The sequence below is a fragment of the Protopterus annectens genome, chromosome 2.part1, assembly GCF_019279795.1.
Source record: "Protopterus annectens isolate FY-2018-M chromosome 2.part1, PAN1.0, whole genome shotgun sequence".
Classification (NCBI taxonomy): domain Eukaryota; kingdom Metazoa; phylum Chordata; order Ceratodontiformes; family Protopteridae; genus Protopterus; species Protopterus annectens.
The window spans coordinates 942,837,551-942,862,500 of NC_056729.1; the positions used below are offsets into that span (position 1 = coordinate 942,837,551).

The window sequence follows — 24,950 nt, forward strand, 5'->3', positions numbered from 1 at the left end:
GCATGCTCATCTCATCCTTTTGAATGCCTCAAGACTGTTTTTCTCAATCAAACAGTAGCGAACATTATTTCCAATTACTGGGGTCAACCTTGCTGTGACTGATTTACTTCACCCCTTAATCATAAATGCCACATTTAATTTGCTGCCCCCCAGGGGGATCTCCATGAGGGGCCCTGTTTTTTCACTGTGGGATCTGGGACCTTGTGTATGTTCTCTACCTCTAATCCCTAAGTTCTTACAGAAAGCAAGCAGGCTGAAGAGCCCTACCATCCTCACTACCCTCATCTAGTTTCAACAGTTATGGTTCCCCTTAATATGTTCCCATTTAAAATACCCTTCATGAATACTGGAACCCTCTCAGTATCATCTGTTTCATCCATTGGAATGTCAACATTCCACACTTCTCACCCTTGAGTTAACTGCTGGTTTCTCCCCTTCCAGTAATAGACGGTAAGCCTTGCTTCCCTGGTGCGTGAGCTTTTCTTGGCCTCCCAGAAGAGCCCCACCAAGAATATTTATAAAGGCAATGAAAAATATTCTTGATAGGGGCTTTCAAGCAGGATATTAAATCCATTTTCAGTACCTTTTGGGCCATTCTCCCTTTTCTCACCAACCTTTTAAAGAGTGGGCTAGCTTTTTTAATATTAAACTTCTAGTGGCAGTCACTCCCTTCCACGCAGGAAACAAATCATTTTCTCTGGAATGATCCAGGTTATGTCAAACTTTCTTGAGGGCAGTTTTCCTCCTCTAACCTACATTGAGAGATACCTCTCCTCCTCAGGATCTGACAATAGTCTCTCAGATATTAATTCAGATACTCTTTAAACTGGAGGTTAATAAATATGAAGTTTCTGTCTTCTAATATGAATATTTTAGTAACTCTCTCTTCAGCTAAGAGAATTGCTTAGCTCCAGTCCTTATTGGCTAAGCATTCTTACATTATTTTCTATATGGACAAGGTTTCCTTGTGGACCAACACATCCTTTTTGACATAACATCGCTACGAGAACTAACATCAGTCTGTCTATACAGTTACCAATTTTTCTTTCTAAATTGTACGAATAAACACAAATTTATGTTTCACCTTCTTGATCTTCATAGGATCATATGAAGTTACTAGGCTATTGGCCCTGAAGCCCTTACAAGCCTAGCCAAGTATTTAGCCCATGTTCCAACAAGTCAGCACCCAATGCCCCTGTCCACCATGGACACAGGTGGAATCCCAGGGATGTATTTTCTGTTCCCCATCCAGTTATCCAGGTTGCGCTTGAAAAGGGTTATTGAGGTGCTCTGCTTGATGTGAAGAAGAAGTCTATTCCACAGAAGGGGAGTCTCTGGGACAAAAATCTGTCCTGCCATCAAGTCCTATTGATGTTACAGACCAGCTTGAGGCCATGTGTGTGGGTTACTCGTGTGGAGCTTGACTTGTGGATATGCAGCAGTCCCATCAAGGCAAGGTCTGAAATTGCTTTGTGTGCCAGACAGAGTTCACCTCTGAGGAATCTGTATATGATTGAGAGATGGACATGTGTAGGGTAGATGTTTGAGGCCCTGGATTCTCCTGGTGAGGGACCTCAGTGGTCTCTCCAGCTGCTGCATGTGCTTTGTGCGGTACATGCTGAAAGGGTCATTGTAATTAATAATAGGTCTTATAAGGGAAGAATACAGGGATGTTATGCCCACCTTGTCCTTGGATGAGATACCCTTACTAATGAGGTGGGCCATGTAGAAAGCTTTCCTTACAGTGGAGGCAATATGATGATCAAAAGTCAGTTTGCTGTCAACCTGGGTGCCCAAGTCCCTAACATGTACTAAATTCTTAGCTAGACTTCTGAGGGTCTCATGGCCAATAACCTAGTAACTTCTTGTGATCCCATAATTCAAAGTGGAAAGGGATGGTGATGAAATGGAGAATCTGAAGAAACTTAGATCTTTAAGGAGAATAACAATAATCATACAGAATATTATATTCATAAAGTAGCAGAAATTATTCTAAGAACTAAGCCAATACAGGAATGGAGAAAGGAGATTCTGATGACAGGGATGACTGCAATTATGGATACAGACAATAGGCGAGAGAGGGCTGAAATTTATTGGAGAAAACTGGCAAAGTAACAAAGGTATTGGGAGCAAATAACTAGAGAGGGAAAGGTAATGGAATGGAAAGATGCCAGGAATTTATTTGGACTGAAGGTTAAAGAGTGCCTTCCCTGTCAATGATTGATATCATAGTATAGGAAAAAAGAAAGAAATGGGGGGATCATATATGAAAGACCACCACTGGCAGAGTTTTTAATAGAATCTAGAACAGAAGCTGCTGTTAAAAAAAGAATAATTAGTAGAGCATATAAAATATTGTATGATAAATAAAAGAATCAGTCAGGGGAGGTTAGAAAGGATTAGGAAGAGTGATTGGATAAGCAATTCAGGATGCTATTCCTTTTTGTACCTTTTGATGAATGAGCTGGTATATATGTTCTCCTTATTCTACGTTGCTAATATTCATTTACTGCAAAACAGATTAATTACTCAAATAGGCATAAAGCATAATTTCCTGTGAGGAATTCTTCACATGAAGTCACCTGCATGGAACCTGGCTCCCGGTTCAAATATCAATTTTCTGCTGGAGTTGTTTCATCATCAGTCCATTCAGCCTTTGTCTTTGGCTTAAGTTACATTCCTCTGATGTGCAGTTATTTCCCTGGTTTCCCTCACCTCAGTATGCATAAATCATATGTCTAAGTGTGTTGGTGTTATGAGCCATTTCTGACTTTTCTTCTGTAGAGGGTATCTCTTTGAATAAATCACAGGTTCATATTTAAGGTGATTTCAGAATTTATTTTGAAGGAATACATAAATTTACTGGTATATTTCCACAATGAGGCTGTTAGAGGGAAATAGAAGGAACACTTTCTTCATACATTGACTGTAAAAAGGCTCATACATACTGTGTGGTCCCATTACAGCAGTTCAAGCAAGTGTTTGTTTCCATCATCCACTTCAGATTTGATAGGCTAATTGTGAAGCAGATTGATGTTCTTAGTTATTTTACTGTATAATATTTTGGTCTCAACAGTGACACACAGTGGTGCAGTAGGTAACATTGTCATCTCACAGCAAGAGCTGTCGGGACCAATTCTCAGCTGAGGTGCCTTCCATACAGAATCAGCATATCCTCCCTGTGTTTGCATGGTTCAGCAAGCCTCCATGTGTCTGCATGGGTTTTCTATTGGTGTTCTGGTTTACTCACACAAAAACATACAGTAGGTGGATTGGGTACTCCAAACTGGTCATAAGTGTGAGTGTGCAAGTGTGTATATGTGTGTGTGTGTGTGTGTGTGTGTGTGTGTGTGTGCGTGCGTGTGTGTGTGTGTTTGTGTGTGTGAGTGTGTGTGTGTGTGTGTGTGTGTGTGTGTGTGTGTGTGTATGTGTGTGTGTGTGTGTGTGTGTGTGTGTGTGTGTGTGTGTGTGTGTGTGTCTTGTGTGTGTCTGTGTGTGCATGCAGTATGGAAGAACAATTGTGGCAGGGATAACCACCTGGTGGTGTGAACATTGGCTCTAGATGATTCTCAGTGTTGACGTGACACCCCAACCCCTTGTATAAAAATGGGGGAAAAGGGGGTTTATGGATGGATGGATTGATGGGTGTTGCCCTCAGAGAAAGAGTGCACATGTTTCTAAGCACTTTGCCTCTTTGCCTGCTGACCACCAAGCTATTTTTCTTCCATTTAGATGCCATTCCAAAAGAGGGTTTATTGATTTCAAGTGTTTATTTTGGGGAAGAGGGTTCAGTCCAAGTGATCTATACTTCAGCTACCTGGTATTATTCTCATAACTTTATTGGGCATCATTGAGTGGATATTAATTCCAGGTCCAGGTCTACATTTGTGAGCACAATAGTATGTGGAGTGCTGTCTTGAACCACCACCCTTTCCTAGTAAAAGCTAAAAAGAAAATATGTATTACTGGCTGAGAATGCAGCAAAGAAAACTGGAGCCTACAGTACCCTATCTCAGACAGCAGGTCCTCATGCTCACACTCACTTCATCTCCTCCCCTCCCCCGTTTATTCATTACACAATGATAATTTTCTTTTCTTCCTCAGTTATTTTGTTGTAATGTTCTCTGTTGTAAAGAACATGGCATAAAGTTTGTTTTATGCACTTTTCCTTTGATGCCAATGATGGATATCTTATATGAAGATGGAGACACATTTCTAATTGTTGAAGACACATTGCCCACTGACTCTTTCAGATAACAAGAATGTTAAAATATAAGGACCCTGTGGCCACGATACGCTTTGACATTTAAAATTACTTTTAAGTTCATACGTAGCAGCTTTTACCTGAGTCATTTAATGTTTATTAGTTTATCTTTTAGTTAGGTAGCAATATATGTCCTCATGCAAAACTATCTTACATATGATAATTGTTTTTCATAGCTTTATAAGACAACAAAATGAAAATCCGCTCGTGTCTGAAGCAAAAAATAACAATTTAATGAAACAGCTTGAAGAACTTGAGAAAATTCTTCCAGACTGTACATATGCCAATACACGATCTGTGGAGAAAAAGGTAAGATATGATTTTATTTAAAATATTAAACAAAAATGCAGCCATTCGATGAAATGATGCAATATAAGTAATTTTATTTAAAAATCTTTTTTTTTTTTTTTTTAATGGTGGTACAAATTTTGAGAGTACAAAAAGTCAAGACAGCGAATTTCTTTTTTCGACTCTTAAGTACGTTTCAGATTCTACCTACTGTGGCTGCCTTCTTTATATTCTGATTGGCCAGATGAACAATTATTAGTTTAGTGTTGAGGTGCCTTTTCTACTGGCTACTATATGCCTCATTTATTTTATATTGCTATCATCCGTCTTACTTTTAAAAATTATTCCATATGAAAACAGTGTTCTTAAATTAACTGAAGTCTGGGTCTTCTCCCCTTTATATTTGAATATGACTGGATTTATGTGCTTCCCGATGTCAGCTCTAATATAGTCGTAAAAAAGCTGTCCTAGGTCTCAGTGTCATTAGCTAGTTCTAAAGTAATTCTTTTTTTTTCTTTTTAACAGATCAGCTGTAGTGAATATTCTCTTATAGAAAGGAGACTGAGTTGGGCACCAGCTTTATACTTATTTTCTTGTTATTTGTTCTTTTTGTTGAGAAGTTACTCCATATCTTTTCCCAACCTTTTGCCCTGGGTACCTATTTTTTCATATTTTTTTTTTTCATGTGCTGTTACTATTGCATTTCTACATTATTACTGCATTATTGCTTTCAGTCACAGATTTTATTTGTAGATTTTTCTGTTATTATTTGTAGTAGTATTAGTGTATATGTTTTCATTAATTTTCTTTTATAAGATTATTTTTTGTGTTTAATCTTTTCCCTCTGCTGTATTACCATGAATCCAGAAACTAAAGTTGTTTTTGACAGGAGAAAGATTGTTTTCCCTCACACCCAGTATGCAAGGGTAGACTGTTTCATGTGCACAGTAATGGGTCATAAGTAAATGACAAAACTTGAGTGACGGATAATGCATACTTATTATAGCGGTAGGTGTTTCTCATTTTTGTTCTCTATTTTATGAGTTTTTGAGTATCTGCTGTGATTAGATACCGATGTTTGTACATCACTTAACATGTTTTATATATAATTCATGTTTTGGGAGGATTCAGAAACATACTATGTACTGCTCTTGGATGTTGCATGGTTGTTAGTAAATCACATGTTCACAATTCAGAACTAGCGCTTTCGCATTGTGCAAGCACCATTGTGCTGCTGTGCACCATGGGCAGTGCTGCTGAGCAGTATGAATGCAGGTAAACAATCGAATGTGAATAAAGTGTGGTGCTCAATTCAGAGGTCTTTCGTAATGCCAAACCCTGCTCAGCACACAAACTTAATACTGTGAAGGCCACAGCTACTCACATGAGTAAACTCTCAATCTGTGTAGTACCACACACTTTATTGGGAAGTGTACATCACAGAATCTGACAGAATGACAGTACAATTAAAACAAGGCATGGTCCTCCAAAATATACTCTTTATTTTTTTGGTTATGAAATATTTATTGTGTATGTTTCCACAAACATATACAGACATATGCACACAGCAGCATAAAACATGTGACTTTTTTGTCTAGATTAGCAAGGTGGTGCAGTGGCTATGTATATTTCTGAAATCTTGTATTGCATAGACATCCATTTCCATTGTTATCCATGCTTGGTCATCAAGATATATTATTGACTGATTAGAAATGTTTATCATATGTTGGAGATTTTCTCCCTGGGTCTCTGCTGAAAAGGGATTTTTGACTAAAACCAGTCAGACAAATCTGGTAAACAAAAGCAAAATAAAAAATAAATAAATCAAAGATACTCTGCCCTCTCATACTACAACATCTCATTATTCCTTTGCACTCACAGCAGTGCACAATGCAGGCATTTATCTAGTAACAGGGCAAGCACATGAACACAGCTGTATGGTGTGCTGTGGTCCTGCCTCCTGTGGCACACGGTGGATGGTGGTAAACAGCATGATTCCTCAGTGAGTCACAGAGCAGTTCATCCCCGGATCAGCTGCAGTTCTGGAGAGGGTATTTTTGGATTCTGCCCTTAATCTTCTTAGTAAGTTTGAAGTGTTTTTTTTTCTGGTACAACAGCAGTTAAAAATATCATACACCTGTACATACCTGGGCAGATGCACTACTCAGTGTAACAGAACATATGTTTGCCTTGTAATTCCATGAATTCACAAGTCTGTTGTTGTTTTTACATTATTTAGATGTACAGAAAGATCACAGTAGTGCAAGCATTTTTTTTCACTTTTGTTGGGTGTTTCTCTTTTAACTGCAGTTGCGCAACCATGAAGTTGGTATATTTAATTAAGGGTAAACGGGTATGATGGAGAACTTCCACATTTCTGGTTGCAGGGGAGCATGCCCCTTTGTAGAAATTCTTTCTAATTGGTGTCCCCAACAGTTTTAATAAGGGTATTATTCAACAAGTTTAAATTGGGCTGTTTCCTATCAGCAGGTTATATGTTAATTTCTCGCAGAAGACACATATGTCTTAGTGTGTGTGTGTGTGTGTGTGTGTGTGTGTGTGTGTGTGTGTGTGTGTGTGTGTGTGTGTGTGTGTCATATATAGTGAGTTAGATAAATACACTGTATGTAATTTTATATTGCCATCCATCTCTAAAAGTTACTAACATAAAATTATCTGTATTTTAGATACTACAATACATATGTGAAACAGCAAACATAAATTGGCTTTTGATGAGAGGTATCGGGTGTCACCATGCTTCCATGAATTTAAAAGACAGAAGAGTTGTTGAGATGCTGTTTAGGAGGGGATTTGTCAAGGTAGGTGCGCCTTCATGCATTGCCTAAGATAGCACTTACTTTTATGTGCATGTGGCAATGTTATGATTTTCCTGAGTAAACTGTTATACAGATAACAGTAAAATCTGCATGATGCATGTATGCTCTACTATATGTAGTAATAATTTCAGATGCTTTCTTGATGTTTCACTAGTTTTGTACATTGTATTTTGTCTGTGCTTGCTGTGATAGTAGCATTTATAATGGGGTTGTGTGGATGCCACATTATTCTGACATATGGCACTTGATCCCTCTTGGCTATCTATCCTGCTCTACAGGAATAACTGCTTAGTTAGGGTACTACACATAGTATAGGTTCATAGGTAATTCTAGGTAATCAATCTACAGACCATTGCAAGCATAGGCAATAACCCTATCCATAACCTCCCTCCAACTTCAAGGAGAGCAATACAAGATAGACAAGGAGAGTATTTGAGGATTCCCATCCAATTATTTAGGTTTATCTTGAAGGTAACAATGGTGGTATTCTGCTTGGCATGTAATGGAAGTTTGCTCTAGAGGTAAGAAATGCAATGTATATGAACCTTTCATGCCAGCATATCTTATTTATGTGTTGATGAAGGTTTACTTCCTTTAACTAGATATTTGAGGTACCATTTGTTCTATAGAATGAATAGGAAATTAAAAAGTGTTTGATCTTTCATAGTCTGAAAGACTAGACACAGATCTCAACAGAAGATACTATGAGAGACTGAATTCAGAGAGACAGCTGCCAGTCTGTCATAATAACTAAGATTTTTGAGGCCACTGAATCTCTGAGGTCTCAAACTGAGTGACATGTTTGGACAAATACATGCAAAAATGTGCATTATATTCAGTAATGGGGTCTGATGAGATATAAATAAAGGGATTAAGACTGCACTGACTCTAGTGAAGATGCTTTTGGAACTTTGATCATAGGATCATAGGAGATTACTAGGCTGTTGAACTGGAGGTCATTTTAAGCCTAGCCATTTCAACCCAATGTAACACCATAGAAGTGCTAGTTAATACCCAAGATTGCATTTAGTGATCACTGCCCATGTCCAGGATGGTTGTGGGTGCTATCCCCAGTAAGAATTTGCAGTGCCCCATCCACTCATCCTGGTTGTTCTTGATCAGTGTCATAGAGGGGCTTTGTTTCACATGAACTAGTAGCTTGCTCCAAAAATGTGGCAGTCGCTAGTTGATCTACGGATATGCAGTAAGTTCATTAGTGTACGATACGGAGTATAATGACAGGGATTTTAGTCGGTCCATGTAAGGCATATGCTGGAGGCCCTTGATCTTCTTTGTTAGATACCACTGAGGTCTCTCTAATTGCTGCAGGTGCTTCATATGGTACACGCCAAATGGGGCATTATACTCAATTATGGGCCAGATAAGTGCCAAGTATAGGGGTTATAACCTGTTTTACTCTTGAGGCAATACCTTTACTAATCAAGTGAGCTACATGGAAAGCTTTCCTTACTATGGTAGACACATGGTGGTTGATGTTAAGGTTGCGGTCAACCTGTGAACCCAGGTCCCTTACCACTTCATGGGTGCTTAGGGTATTGTGGTTGATTTGATAGTGTGAAGGGACATTGTGCCAAAGGGAATGATGATGCATTTATTTGCTTTCAGTTTGAAACTGTGACTAGTACACCAGTAGGTCTGCGTGAGACCTTACTGCAGTATAGGGACATCATCATTTGGGGATTCAGTGATTACACGGTCAGCCACAACCCCTTAATTTTGACCTGAATGTCTGAGAAGTATATACTAAAAAGTAGGGGGGACCAGCACTGACCCCTGTGGCACCCTGGTGGTAACAGGTTTGCTAGCTGATGTGGAGTCACCCAGTTTGATAGTGTGTGTCTAGATTGTGAGCCAGTTGGCAACTTATCTTACAATAAAGGAGTCTGCATTCAGTTTGCTAAACTTATCAATAATGCTTGAATGCAGGATTATGTCGAAAGCCTTTGCCACGTCGAGGTATGCTGTTTGCACAGATTTGCCGTCATCAATGGCCTTGGTCAGACTTCAGAGAAATCCACCAGATTTAACAGGCAGGATCTGTCCTTCATGAAGCTGAATTGGGTAGGATCCAGGGTTTTGAGGTCATCTATGTCATTATTTATAAGCTCCATAATGAGCTTGATATGAGGCTGGTCAGGCTAATGGGTCTGTAATTCCGCGGGTCTGTTGCTAGGCCACCTTTTTAGAGGGGAATATCTGATGAGCCAGATAGAAGGTTTTCCAAAGTACTGCAGAGACATGATGATCAAACAATAATGAATTATAGCTAAGTTCATAGGTAAGTACTACTAGGCTGGCTGCCTGTGGAGCCATTTTAAGCATAGCACATTATTTCCCTTTCAAACCCTGTAACTTGTGTCTGTGAGGTGAACACCTTAATCATTATACTAATCCCATTTATCAACAATTAGATCCCATATAACACTATCTGTTTGGAGGGGTGTTTCACCTATAAAAACACCCACACATAGCAACACTAAACCCACATATGCGGAGGCCCTTAACATTAACCTGCCCAAGCAACAAGGACCTCCGAAGCCGAAACGCAAACAAACACCAGTCACATCCAAAGTAACACATAGCTCACAACACCAGTGTGCCACCCAACAACAGCCCCTAAGGCAGGACAATGTACCCAACACTTTAGTCATAGGTGACTCTATAGTCAGGCACACTGATGTCCCACTCACCAGGCTGAACAAGGAGAAAATTACAGTCAGCTGCCTGTCGGGTGCCAGGATCCTTCACATAACGCATGCACTCAAGTCACTCCATAACAAGTACAGATACGACTGTCATTGTTCATGCTGGAGTGAATGACTTGAGACGTACCTCCCTGGACTACATAAAAAGAGACATGGAAGAGCTCTTGGATCATGTGACCCAGGCAGTTATGACCCTAGCCCTGAGTAGCATCCTGCCTTCGCCCAGAAAGATACCACAGTATAAGGACAAAATGATTGACTTCAACAATTGGCTAAGGTTCTGGTGTCATTTAAAGGGGATCCAGTATCTATCTGCCTGGGAAGACATGATCGACAAACCACGATGCTTTGCCAGAGATGGTCTGCACCTGTCACCCCTGGGATTCAGGTTACTGGCTAAAGCACTTGCCACCTCTATAGTGGCTTTTTTAGGCAAGGATCAAAGGATAAAACCACCACTGTAACAGATACAAGCATGCAAAATCTGAAGGTAATGCTACTCAATGCAAGAAGTCTAAACCTCAAAATGCACTCTCTCGAGGCACTCCTAAAAATGGAGAACATCGATATGTGTGCAGTAACTGAAACCTGGTTCAAGGCTCAAGAGAGCACCCCTGCAATACCAGGCTACAATTCTTACCACACTTTTCGGCCACAAAACCAAGACCGAAACACTAAAGGTGGAGGAGTGTCCATATTTACCAAGGATATTCACACCTCCAGGCTAGTTGCCCAACACAATACATCTGAAATTCTCCAGGTGCAACTAACACTAGGTAAGACTGCAATCCAAATTGTAGCTTGCTACAGATCCCCCACCATGCCCCAAGATTCTCACTACACCTTTCTAAACATACTGGAAAATTTAAGATACAACCAAATACCCTAATACTGGGTGATTTCAACTACCCTGCCATTAATTGGGAAAACTACTTGGGTACCAACTCCTTTTCCCAACAGTTTTTGGAATTCATAAATTCCAATGCCCTGGATCAACTAATCCATTGTCCCACCAGGGGCTCCAATATCCTACACCTGGTCATTACCAACATGGGAGATAGATGCTCCACACCAGTGGTCACTCCCTCATTGGTCAGGTCTGACCATAAGCAAATAACCCTTGACATCCACATCCCACCCCCACCCCCCCAGTAAGGAAACCTCCTTAAAAAACTACTCCAAAGCCAACTTCATGTTACTGAAGTCAGAAGTGACAAACTTCACAACACCCACGCAGACAGGATCTGGAAGTTCGACTGCAGAATCCTACACTAAGGCATTGTACGAGCACATCCACTCGTGCATGAATCGTGCCATCCCAAATAGAACCAAGATGCTCTTCTCCAAAAAAAGGAAGCCAATCTGGTGGTCCCTTGCTATAAGCAAACTATACAACAGAAGGAAGAAACTGTTGCAGAAAAGAGGAAAATCCCATGATGCAAAAAACTCCCTTACCAGCCTCAGTAAGAAGCTGAGATCCCTCATAAAATCCTCAAAAGCTAGTTACGAAAATAGAATTGCCAAAGATTCCAAAGACAACCACAAGGCATTCTATAGTTATGTCAAGAATCTAAATGGCAATGCTCAGATCTGCTCTGAGCTACAACAGAATGGCTTTAAATATACTGATCCCAAGGATATTGCCAATATCCTGGGAGATCGATTTAGTGCCAACTTCATCCCCCTCTCACCCCCTAAAGGGCCCATCTCAATACCAAAAGATTGCCAAATTCCGATAATCATGGCCACACAGGTAGAAACCACACTCTCCAAAACTAAGAATACAGCATCCATGGGACAAGATGACATCCCAGGCTGTGTATTACATGAACTACAAAATGAACTGGCACCTCACCTAAGTGTCATGTTTAATCATAGCCTCACCTCAGGCTTCATGCCCACTGAGTGGCACACAGCTACAGTTATCCCGCTCCACAAGGGAGGATCCACCTTGGATCCCAGGAACTACCGTCCCATCAGTCTGACAAGCCTGATCTACAGGGGCATAGAACGCATTATCATGGAACTTATAAACAAAGACATTGGCAACCTTCCAACACTGGACCCCACCCAGTTTGGGTTTGTGAAGGACCGATCTTGTCTCCTGAATCTCATTGACTTCTTCGAATCAGTCTCCAGAGCTGTGGACGAGGGTAAGGCAGTCCACACAGCCTATCTGGACCTCGCCAAGGCCTTCGACACCATCCTCCACTCTGGAATCATAGATAAACTTACTAAGCTGGGCATAAGTCACTACATCACTCGATGGGTTGCCAACTGGCTTACTGACAAAACCCAGACTATAAAAGTAGCCAACTCCAAATCCAGCTCCAGACAATTGACAAGTGGAGCACCTCAGGGTTCAGTCCTGGGACCACTCTTGTTTGGCATCTACTTCTTTGAAGTACAGGCCAACACTAAGGGACTCTGGCTAGCAAAGTTCGCAGATGACTGCAAACTGGGAGCCATTATTGAATCCCCAAATTGTGTGGATATTCTACAAAAGGGCCTTACAGAAACAGATGCCTGGTGCCAGAGCCATGGGCTCAAGCTTAATGCCAAGAAATGTATCCCCTTTGGAAAAAAAACATGTACCCATGAATTACCACATAGGTGGCAGGACACTAAACATCGAAAGTGTGATGAGAGACTTAGGGACACAGGTGGACAGTGGTCTCACTTTCGATAACCACATCACCACAACAGTCAGGAAATCCTTCTATGTGGCACACCTCGTCATAAGGGCTTTTCATAAAGAAAAAAGGAGGTCATTGTCCCACTGTACTCATCCCTCATTAAACCCATTATAGAGTATAATGCCCTGTTTGGTATGTACCTCACAAGACATCTGCAACAGCTGGAAAGGCCACAGAAATACCTCACTAAAAGAATCACAGGGCTAAAGCAGATGCCATATGCTGGCTGTCTAAAAAAACTCCAGCTATACTCTGTGGCATATCGTCTACTCAGAGGCGATCTCTGCTTAACATACAAGGCCATGTCAAACCCTGAGCTGTTGGACATGCTCCACTTAAAGAAATCCCAATCCCTCAGAGCCACACACTCCAGGGATCTAAACCTTGTCATCACAATGAGCAAAACATGCTGGAGGGATAGGTTCCTGACCCAGAGACTCCCCATACTCTGGAATAGACTGCCCATACATGTCAAGCAGAGCACCTCATTGGCCCTCTTCAAAAGGAACCTTGATGATTGGATGGGAGATATGAAATTCACCCTGGGGATCATGTCAGGCGCCCTGCTAGACAGGGGTCCAGAGAAGTAAATACTGTGGGAAGAAATATCCAAGGAATTGTTATGGCTAAGCTTGCATAGGCCCTAGGGCTGATAGCCTAGTACCAACCTATGAACCTATGAACCTTTGAACCTATGAACCTATATGGCATGTGAAAATGTTTTGTTTACGAAAATGAACAATGCTATATTCTTTCACATTTAATTTGAGAACATTGTTTTTGCACTAGATCAAATCATGGAAGTTGAAAATTGGTGATTGTGAGGTAGAGCTCAGAGAAGAGTTAAGACAAGAATTGGGTGGCAGAGAAGAGTTACCAAATAGTTGGGTAACTACAGCAGAGCTGGTAAGGGAGACAGTCAGAATGATGTTTGGTGTGACATCTGGACAGAGAAAGGAGGACAAGGAGACCTGATGGTGGAATGAAGAAGTACAGGAGAGTATACAGAGAAAGAGGTTGGCGAAGAAGAAGTGGGATCAACAGAGAGATGAGGCACATGGCAAAGAGAGTGGTGGTGAAGGATAAGGCATGTGGAGCGTTGTATGAAAGGTTGAACACTAAGGAGGGAGAAAAGGACCTGAATCGATTGGCTAGACAGAGGGACCGAGCGGGGAAAGATGTGCAGCAGGTAAAGGTGATAAAGGATAATGAGACAAACATACTCACAAGCGAGGAGAGTGTGTTGAGCAGATGGAAAGAGTATTTTGATGAGCTGATGAATGAAGACAATGAGAGAGAGAGAAGTTTGGATGATGTGGGGATAGTGAATCAGGAAGTGCAATTAGCAAGCAAGAAGTAAGGACAGCTATGAAGAGGATGAAGAATGGAAAGGCTGTTGGTCCAGATGACATACCTGTGGAAGCATGGAGGTGTGTAGGAGAGATGGCAGTGGAATCTTTAACCAGATTGTTTAATGAAGTCATAGAAAGTGAGAGGATGCCTGAGGAGTGGAAAATATGTGTGTTTGGTACTGATTTTTAAGAGTAAGGGTGATGTGCAGAGCTGTAGTAACTACAGAGGGATAAAACTGATCAGTCATAGCATGATGTTATGGGAAAGAGTAGTGAAAGCTAGGTTTAGAAGGGAGGTGATGATTAGTGATCAGCAGTATGGTTTTGTGCCAGGAAAGAGCACTACAGATGGAATGTTTGCTCTGAGAGTGTTGCTGGAAATGTATAGAGAAGGTCAGAAGGAGTTGCACTGTATCTTTGTGGACTTAGAGAAAGCATATGACAGGGTGCCTCGAGAGGAGTTGTGGTGTTGTATGAGGAAGTCAGGAGTGACAGAGAAGTATGTAAGAGTGGTACAGGATATGTACGAGGGTAGTGTCACAGTGGTGAGGTCTGTGGTGGGAGTGACAGATACATTTAAGGTGGACGTGAGATTACATCAAGGATCAGCTCTGAGCCCTTTCTTATTTGTAATAGTGATGGACAGGGTGACAGATGAGATCAGACATCCCCGTGGACTATAATGTTTGCAGATGACATTGTGATCTGTAGTGAGAGTAGAGAACAGGTTGAGGAGACCCTGGAGAGGTGGAGGTATGTTCTAGAGAGGAGGGGAATGAAGGTCAGCAGGACTAAGACAGAATATACGTGTCTGAGTGAGAGGGAGGCTAGAGGAATGGTGAGGATACAGGGAGTAGAGTTGGTGAAGGTGGATTAATTTAAATACTTGGGATCAACATTTCAGAGTAATGCTAAGAGTGGAAGAGAGGTAAAGAAGAGAGTACAGGCAGGGTGGAGTGGATGGAGAAGAGTGTCAGGAGTGATTTGTGACAGACGGGTACAATTAAGAGTGAAAGAGAAGGTCTACAAGAGGGTAATGAGACTAGCTATGTTATATTTTATTTTATTTTTATTTATTTATTTATCATTTGTTGACCGGGAAAGTCCAACTAGGTTCCACAGAGCCTGTTTTCAGCGGAGGCCCGGGGAGAAATGCTCCAGATATGTATATGTACCATATGCTTATATGTGTTGGAGACAGTGGCAATGACAAAAAGGAAGGAGTCAGAGCTGAACATGGCAGAATTAAAGATGTTAAGATTTGCACTGGGTGTGATGGGGATGGACAGGATTAGGAATAAGTATATCAGAGGGTCGGTTCAGGTTGGACGGTTTGGCGACAAAGTCAGAGAGGCAAGATTGCATTGGTTTGGACATGTGCTGAGGAGGGATGCTGGGTATATTGGGAAAAGAATGCTAAGGATGGAGCTGCCAGGTAAGAGGAAAAGAGGAAGGCCTAAGATAAGGTTTATGGATGTGGTGAGAGAGGACATACAGGTGGTTGGTGTGAGAGAGCAAGATGCAGAGGACAGGAAGAAATGGAAACAGATGATCCATTGTGGTGACCCCTAATGGGAGCAGCCGAAAGAAAAAGAAGTCTTTGCACCGGTTGTTAATGTGGTCTAACCCATGTTGGGTCAGTTGTGACTCTTTACCACATATTCATTTTAGACCCTAGATGCTTCATCTGTTCTTTATTTATTAGCAGTACTTGTATGTTTTCTGCTATTCCTTCTCATATTAACCATGGTAACTTAGCCCCATTCACATGACTGAGAAGTAGAAAGAAACTTCTCAAAAAAAAAAAAAGCACATTCAAACTGAAAGCCCTCACAGCAAATATAACCACATAAATCCACAAAAAATGACTTATTGATATTATAATCTCCAATATTTCCAAACAAACTTACATCTATACAGGCCCTGTCTAATGCTCTTACTGACTATTGTTTTATTCTGACACTGCTCCTACAGGGCTCAAAAGACTTCACATAGTTTTCTTACCTACTATTCTGTCTCTTATAATTTAAGTAACCTACTAGACTCTGACCTGCAACTTACCATCTGGTCATAAGTATATGAATGCACTGACCCCAATGTCAGCTGTTACTGCCTTTGGCAACATCCTCTTTCCCATCCAAAACAATCTGATCACAACAAGCCAAAGTTTGCCATGGTCAGTTGTGTCTCCTTGATAAGGGGCACTTTGAAATCTTTAATCAAATCTAGAAGTGAAGCATGGAAGGAATGGGAAAAATCAAAGTTTAGTTATATTGCATCTCTACAAAAACCTCAGAAGAGTCACAAGGACTGAAATATTTCTTGGGCAGTTGATGCAGAGGTTAAGGCTATAGGTTGTTAACAAGCTACCTTCTTAGCCGCCATTTTCCTAACTTTTTGACTTCGAGCAAGTCACTTAACCAGACACCCCTCCTCGGCTGATTCTGGAAAATGTCCATGGAGTTCAGTGCTCTACCCCAGAAAACAAATACAAATAAAGTAAATTAACTCTGCAAAGGCAAAAGGCTACAGAGGTATTGGTTTATGAGCAATTACTTGAATACATCAGCAGGTATGCTTTTTATTTTGTAATCAACATGGTCTTCATCATAAATTTGCAACTAAAACTACCATTCTGTCTCTAAGCACACAAATGTACAATAACATAGAAAACAGGCCAAACAAACACCCCAATAATGGGCGATTTCAACTACTTCACCATTAACAGGGAAAACTACTCATGTACCAAATCCTTTGCTCAACACTTTCTGGAATTCATAAATTCCAATGCCCTGGATCAACTTATCCACACCCCCACCATGGAGAGCAATATCCTAGACCTAGTCATTACCAACATGAGTGACCGGTGTTCCACACCTGAAATCATCTCCTCGTTGGTCATATCCGACTATAAGCTAATCACCCTAGATATCCACATCCCGCCCCCACCCCCATTAAGGAAACCATTGTAAAAAGTTTCTCCAAGGCCAACTTCATGCTTCTTAAGACAGAAGTGGCGAACTTCATGACACCCATGCAGATGGACAATACAGTTGCTACTGCTGAATCCTACACAAATGCACTCTATAAGCACTTACATGAGTGCATGGATCGTGCTATCCCAAACAGAACCAAGACGCTATCCTCCAAAAAAAGGAAGCCAATCTGGTGGTCACCTGCCATAAACAAATTCTACAGCAGAAGGAAGAAACTGTTGCAAAAGACAGTAAAATCCCATGAGTGGAGGAGCTCCCTGGTCAGTCTCAGTAAGAAGCTGAGATCCTTTATAAGATCCTCCAAAGCTAGCTATGAAAACAAAATCACCAGTGATTCTAAGGACAACCACAAAGCATTCTCTAGCTATGTCAAGAATCTCAGTGGTACACTCAGATCTGCTCTGAGTTACAGCACAACGGGATGAAAATTACAGAACCAACTGATATTGCCAACATCCTGGCAGATAGGTTAAGTGCTACCTTTACCCCCCTTTCACCCTCTAAAGGACCCATATCTATAGAGGAAGAATGTAGAGTCCCTGTAATCACAACTACATAGGTAAAAGCTGCACTCTGTAAAGTCAAAAACACAGCATCCATGGGACCGGACAACACCCCAGGCTGCGTTTTACATGAACTTCAGAATGAACTGGCTCCCTCCTAAGCACCATGTTCAATCATAGCCTCACGACAGGCTTTGTGCCTACTGAATGGTACACAGCAACAGTTACCCACTCCACAAAGGGGGAGCCACCACTGATCCCAGGAACTATCGCCCTATTAGCCTAACAAGCCTGGTCTGCAAGGCCATGGAACGTATCATCATGGAACTCATAAACAAAGACATTGGTAACCTCCAAACTCTGGACCCCACCCAGTTCGGGTTTGTGAAAGTCAGATCATGCCTCCTGAACCTGATTGACTTCTTTGAGGCAGTCACCAAAGCCGTAGACGAGGGTAAGGTGGTTCACACAGCCTATCTTGACCTCGCCAAGGCTTTCGACACCATCCCCCATTCTGGAATTGTAGCTAAACTCACTAAACTAGGTATAAATCCCTACGTCACAAGATGGGTTGCCAACTGGCTTACTGACAGAACCCACACTATAAAAGTTGCAGACTCCAAATCTGACTTCAAACCAGTGACAAGTGGAGTACCACAGGGTTCAGTCCTGGGATCTCTTTTGTTTGGTATCTAATTCTGTGAAGTACAGGCTAACACAGAAGACATTTGACTAACGAAGTTTGCAGATTACTGCAAACTAGGAGCCATAGTCATATCCCCAAATGATGTGGACATCCTACAGAAGGGCCTCACTGAGACAGATGCCTGGTGTCAGAGCCATAGCCTCAAGCTCAATGCCAAAAAGTGCATTGTCATCCCCTTTGGTAAAAACTCTGTACCCATGAACTACCACATAGGCGGCAGTCTGCTTAACGCCAAATGTGTGATGAGACCTTGCTACCCAGGTGGACAGTAGTCTCTCCTTTGATAATCACATTGTCGCAGTAGTCAGGAAATTCTTCTATGTGGCATACCTTATCACAAAAGGGTTCTCATCCAGGAAAAAAGAGGTCATTGTTCCTCCTCTACTCAACACTCATTAGACCCATTATAGAGTACAATGCCCATTTTGGACTGTACCTCACAAGACATCTGCAGCAGGTGGAAAGGCCACAGAAGTACCTCACAAAGAGGATTACTGGCCTCAAACAGATGCCCTACGTAGACCGTCTCAAAAAACTCCAGCTTTACTCTATAGCATATTGCCTACTCCAAGGTGATCTCTGCAAGCTATGTCAAAACCAGAGCTGTTAGACATGCTACACCTAAAGAAATCCCAATCCCTCTGAGCTACATGCTCTAGGGACCTAAACCTTGTCACCACAATAAACAGGACATGCTGGAGGGACAGATTCCTGTCCCAGAAATTTCCCATACTGGAACAAGCTACCCATCTATGTCAAGCAAAGTTCCTCATTAGCACTCTTCAAGAAAAATCTTGATGAGTGGATGGGAAATAGGAAATACACCCTGGGGATCACTTCTGTGGCTCTGCTCGACAGGGGCACAGGAAAATAACTTTCTTGGGTGGCGTAAGCCAAGGAACCTTGTTGGCTAGGCTTACTTAGTCCCATGGTCCAATAGCCTAGTACCTACCTATGAACCTAGGAATCTAGACTATTAACTGCAGCTATCCTTTTAGACTTAAAAAAGGTATTTGAAGTGGTTACTCATGAATGATTAGTCACAAAGATTGAAGACTGTTCTTTTCAGCTAATGTTCTAACATGCACAGCTACTGAAAAATTTGTACTCTTTCACCAGGACCTTCGATTCTGGAATACCTCAAGGCTTGGTTTCAATGCCACACCTGTTCTGTCGTTGTATCAGTTCTCCTTCTATCTTGGGAATTGCCAAACATAAGTGTTATTCTTTATGCAGATGACATTGTATTGATATGCTGCTGATAACAATGCTAGTCAGCTCTGTGACTTTGTTGTCATACAAAATATGATAACTAAAAATAAACTAGATATAATATTGTAAAATCCACAGTAATGATCACTTAAAAGATTCACCAAAATGTCCATATGTTGCATCCTGGAGCCTTTCTTTGCCTTACTAGCCTTCACCTCTGAACAGATACATAGGGTTCTCATGGATAATATCATAACATTTCATCAACACATTGACAATTTGCTTACTAAAACAATACAACAACTTAAAGTACCTTACTGTATTTAAAATGTCGAACTTTTTTATTTACCAAGGCTGAAGGAGCTATTGTTATAGATGTTGTCATTCTTCAACTGGAATATGCACCCTCCCCCCATTATTAATTCCCTGGAATCTGCACTCCCCATTATTGTTTCCCTGGAATCTGCACTCCCCATTATTGTTTCCCTGGAATATGCACTCCCCATTATTTCCTAGAATGTGCACTCCCCATTATTGTTTCCCCGGAATGTGCACTCCTTATTGTTTCCCTGGAATGTGCACTCCCCATTGTTTCCCTGGAATGTGCACTCCTCATTATTGTTTCCCTGGAATGTGCCAACCTCATTATTGTTTCCTGGAATGTGCACTCCCCATTGTTTCCCTGGAATGTGCACTCCTCATTATTGTTTCCCTGGAATGTGCAGTCTTCATTATTCTTTCCTGGAAAATGCACTCCCTGTTATTGTTTCATTGAATGTGCACTCCCCATTGTTTCCCTGGAATGTGCACTCCTTATTATTGCTTCCCTGGAATGTGCACTCCCTATTATTGTTTCCTGGAATGTGTACTCCCCATTGTTTCCCTGGAATGTGCACTCCCTATTATTGTTTCCTGGAATGTGCACTCCTCATTGTTTCCCTGGAATGTGCAATCCCTGTTATTGTTTCCTGGAATGTGCACTCCTCATTGTTTCCCTGGAATGCGCACTCCTCATTATTGTTTCCCTGGAATGTGCAGTCTTCATTATTGTTTCCTGGAAAGTGCACTCCCTGTTATTGTTTCATTGAATGTGCACTCCCCATTGTTTCCCTGGAATGTGCACTCCTTATTTTTGCTTCCCTGGAATGTGCACTCCCTATTATTGTTTCCTGGAATGTGCACTCCCCATTGTTTCCCTGGAATGTGCACTCCTCATTATTGTTTCCTGGAATGTGCACTCCCCATTATTGTTTCCCTGAAATGTGGACTCCCCATTGTTTCCCTGGAATGTGCACTCCTCATTATTGTTTCCCTGGAATGTGCACACCTCATTATTGTTTCCCTGGAATGTGCACTCCCCATTATTGTTTCCCTGGAATATGCACTCCCTGTTATTGTTTCCCCGGAAAGTGCACTCCTTATTGTTTCCCTGAAATGTGTACTCCCCATTGTTTCCCTGGAATGTGCACTCTTCATTATTGTTTCCTAGAGTGTGCACTCCCCATTGTTTCCCTGGAATGTGCACTCCTCATTATTGTTTCCCTGGAATGTGCATGCCCCATTGTTTCCCTGGAATGTGCACTCCTCATTAATGTTTCCCTGGAATGTGCCAACCTCATTATTGTTTCCTGGAATGTGCACTCCCCATTGTTTCCTGGAATGTACACTCCCCATTGTTTTCCTGGAATGTGCACTCCTCATTATTGTTTCCCCTTAATGTGCACTCCATATTATTGTTTCCTGGAATGTGCACTCCTCATTGTTTCCCTGGAATGTGCACTCTTCATTATTGTTTCCCTGGAATGTGCAGTCTTCATTATTGTTCCTTGGAATGTGCACTCCCCATTATTTCCCTGGAATGTGCACTCCTCATTATTGTTTTCCTGGCATGTGCACTCCCTATTATTGTTTCCTGGAATGTGCACTGCCCATTGTTTCCGTAGTATGTGCACTCCTCATTATTGTTTCCTGGAATGTGCACTCCCCATTATTGTTTCCCTGGAATGCGCACTCCCCATTGTTTCCCAGGAATGTGCACTCTTCATTATTGCTTCCTGGAATGTGCACTCCCCATTGTTTCCCTGGAATGTGCACTCCTCATTATTGTTTCCCTGGAATGTGCACACCTCATTATTGTTTTCCTGGAATGTGCACTCCCCATTATTGTTTCCATGGAATGTGCACTCCTCATTGTTTCCCTGGAATGTGCACTCCCCATTATTGTTTCCCTGGAATGTGCACTCCCTATTATTGTTTCCTGGAATGTGCACTCCCCATTGTTTCCCTGGAATGTGCACTCCTCATTATTTTTTTCTTGGAATGTGCACTCCCCATTATTGTTTCCATGGAATGTGCACTCCTCATTGTTTCCCTGGAATGTGCACTCCTCATTATTGTTTCCCTGGAATGTGCACTCCTCATTGTTTCCCTGGAATGTGCACTCCTCATTATTGTTTCCCTGGAATGTGCACACCTCATTATTGTTTCCCTGGAATGTGCACTCCCTATTATTGTTTCCTGGAATGTGCACTCCCCATTGTTTCCCTGGAATGTGCACTCCTCATTATTGCTTCCCTGGAATGTGCACTCCCCATTATTGTTTCCCTGGAATGTGCACTCCTCATTGTTTCCCTGGAATGTGCACTCCTCATTATTGTTTCACTGGAATGTGCACTCCTCATTGTTTCCCTGGCATGTGCACTCCTCATTATTGTTTCCCTGGAATGTGCACACCTCATTATTTTTTCCCTGGAATGTGCACTCCTCATTATTGTATCACTGGAATGTGCACACCTCATTATTGTATCCCTGGAATGTGCACTCCCCATTATTGTTTCCCTGGAATGTGCACTCCTCATTATTGTATCCCTGGAATGTGCACTCCTCATTATTGTATCCCTGGAATGTGCACTCCCCATTATTGTTTCCCTGGAATGTGCACTCCCCATTATTGTTTCCCTGGAATGTGCACTCCCCATTATTGTTTCCCTGGAATGTGCACTCCCCATTATTGTTTCCTGGAATGTGCACTCCTCATTATTGTATCCCTGGAATGTGCACTCCCCATTATTGTTTTCCTTTCTGGGCAAAATACCACTCTACTTCAAACAGTGGAAGGTAAAAGTCTTAGATTTATAAATCTAGCAAACGGTAAGAAACACCATTCTGTCACTATACAAAAACAAACTGTTTTCTTGTATCCACAAGGCCCACCTACCTTCTAAACACTGTGACATTTAATGTTAAACCTTAAACTTAATTTTTGCACTCACTCTCTAATAGACTAATACTTCATGAGTCCTCTTACTCAAACAGAAGCATCATAGCTTTAAAGCTAAAAAGGCTCCATTTCACTCCTGTCACCTATTGTTCTGGATCTTCTCTACGTAATTCCATTAACTAGAGTCAAAACGCAGTTAAAAACACATCTGCAGCTACAGTACAAATGCCCAAGCCTCAGACATAATGGATGAATGTAAACAGAACTGCCACACGTGTACTTTGTGTTATCCTGCACGTTTCTTTTCAAACGTCTTATGACTTATATGTCTGTATACTGTTTACCTTGCAATAGTGTAGCAATTATCTCATATACACTGACAACTTACAGAATCCACATTTGAGACATAAATTCATACTCAGATTAGAAGCTCTGATTGCACCTAACATGGATGTCAGTATACAGTACAGTACATTACCACATCATAGCAATTATGCACAAACACTAAACCCTATATTGCTGAACTACTGAAATAAATTTTCCCCAATCTACTTCAGCAACACAATAGTAGGACAAGATCTCAACACTATATTTATACCTTACCAAGTGCACACACGTCAACTTCTACTGCTTCTTGCCAGAGCTTCATGCCTAAACCTTAAGGCAACCAAAACATGATGCCAAAGAAGAAAATGTTGCAGTTCTACGCGGCTCTTTAGTTAGAAACACAGATGTTACACTTAGTAAGCTAAACAAAGATAAAGTGGCTGTTAGCTGTCTTTTAGGGTTCAGAATACATGACATTAATAGGGCTCTTAGATTCGCTTCACCCCGAGTATGTAATGACCTGGTCTTTGCTCGCATGGGAGTCAGCTATCTAAGATGATTGAGACTGGTGAGCAAGTAGTCTTGACTAGCTTCTTTCCATTTCCTTGAGTGATTCCAAAATGCAAACAGCAAATCGTCAGCTTTAACAATTAACACAATTTGTGATGTAATTCAAAGGTGACAGACAGATAGTCAAAATCAGTTTCCTAGACCTTCTGACCTAGTAAGTACAAAACTGGCCTGTATATATTTGGCCTTGCATGAGCAAAAAAAAATGTTTGAACTGGAGGCATTTCTTGCCTCTGAGCACATACATAACTCTGTCTTTTACTGAACCTTAGTTCCAGTGCAGTGATAACACTTCTGTACACGTGCTCACTGACAGTTACTTATTCAGACCCACCTGCAAGGAAGGGAGCATATCCAGTGGAGCTGTCTCCATATACATCTTTACAATTCCATATCTTCATAGCAAATCCCACAAGATAGTAATGTTGAACTCCTAGGCATCCTGTTGTCAGTGGGCAAGACCAGTTGTCGCATTATTGTGAAGTACAGGACCCCTTTGTATATCTGCCACTGCCCGTGATATCTACCTAAACAAACTGTTGCCCCTAAGTGTGGAACCCAACACTATTTTCCTGGCGGATTTCAACTAACCAGCATACTTCACAACATCTAAATGCAAGAAATGTGGACAGAGCCAAAAATGATAGCGGAACAAAGGTCCAATATCAGGACAGAATTTTAATACTGCTGTTATAAACTTAGAAAGTTGGTAGATTAACCGTTTTGTATTTGCATGCATTTTCTGAAGGATAAGAAGTCTAAATTTCAAATGTCTAACATTGTTTAGTGATATCAATCATCAGTAATTTACCAGAAAAACATAATTTGTATGAGAGACAGACCAAAAATATGAGGCAAAAATATGGACATTGTGCAAAAATCTGGATAGATGAGAGGTGTGCTATCCAGCTATTAACTGGTGAAATGAGAATTGCAAACAGCTGTCATGCTTAATAATTCCTTAGCTCAGTTAATGCAAACTCACATGGCCAGTTGGTATCCCCTACCACTGCTGGAGCCACTGTATTTTTCCTGGTTCTCACTAGCACAGTGCTACTCTGCTTCACACCGAAGTCTTTCCCTCCATGATCAGCTCTCACCACAACACCATAATATTTTCTGTGGAAGCCCAACCTTGGATTGCACTCAAATCTATGTTAGTAAATAAACAAGACTCACTGGAGAGCTAGGTTCCTAACTTAACATATTTCTATCTTTGGAACAAACTAAGCAAGTGATCACTGGGACCATAT

General features: G+C 41.4%; 1 protein-coding gene across 1 annotated transcript in view; it reads left to right on the forward strand.

Annotated features, from left to right (window-relative positions):
• Positions 1 to 24,950, forward strand: part of LOC122794922 (probable ATP-dependent RNA helicase DDX60) — a 2,165,155-nt gene that overhangs the window by 1,332,712 nt on the left and 807,493 nt on the right. Inside the window, exons 29-30 of the mRNA XM_044063515.1 lie at positions 4,441 to 4,573; positions 7,240 to 7,371. Of these exons, the coding sequence (XP_043919450.1) occupies positions 4,441 to 4,573; positions 7,240 to 7,371 (265 nt within the window). The remainder of the gene's footprint in view (positions 1 to 4,440; positions 4,574 to 7,239; positions 7,372 to 24,950) is intronic.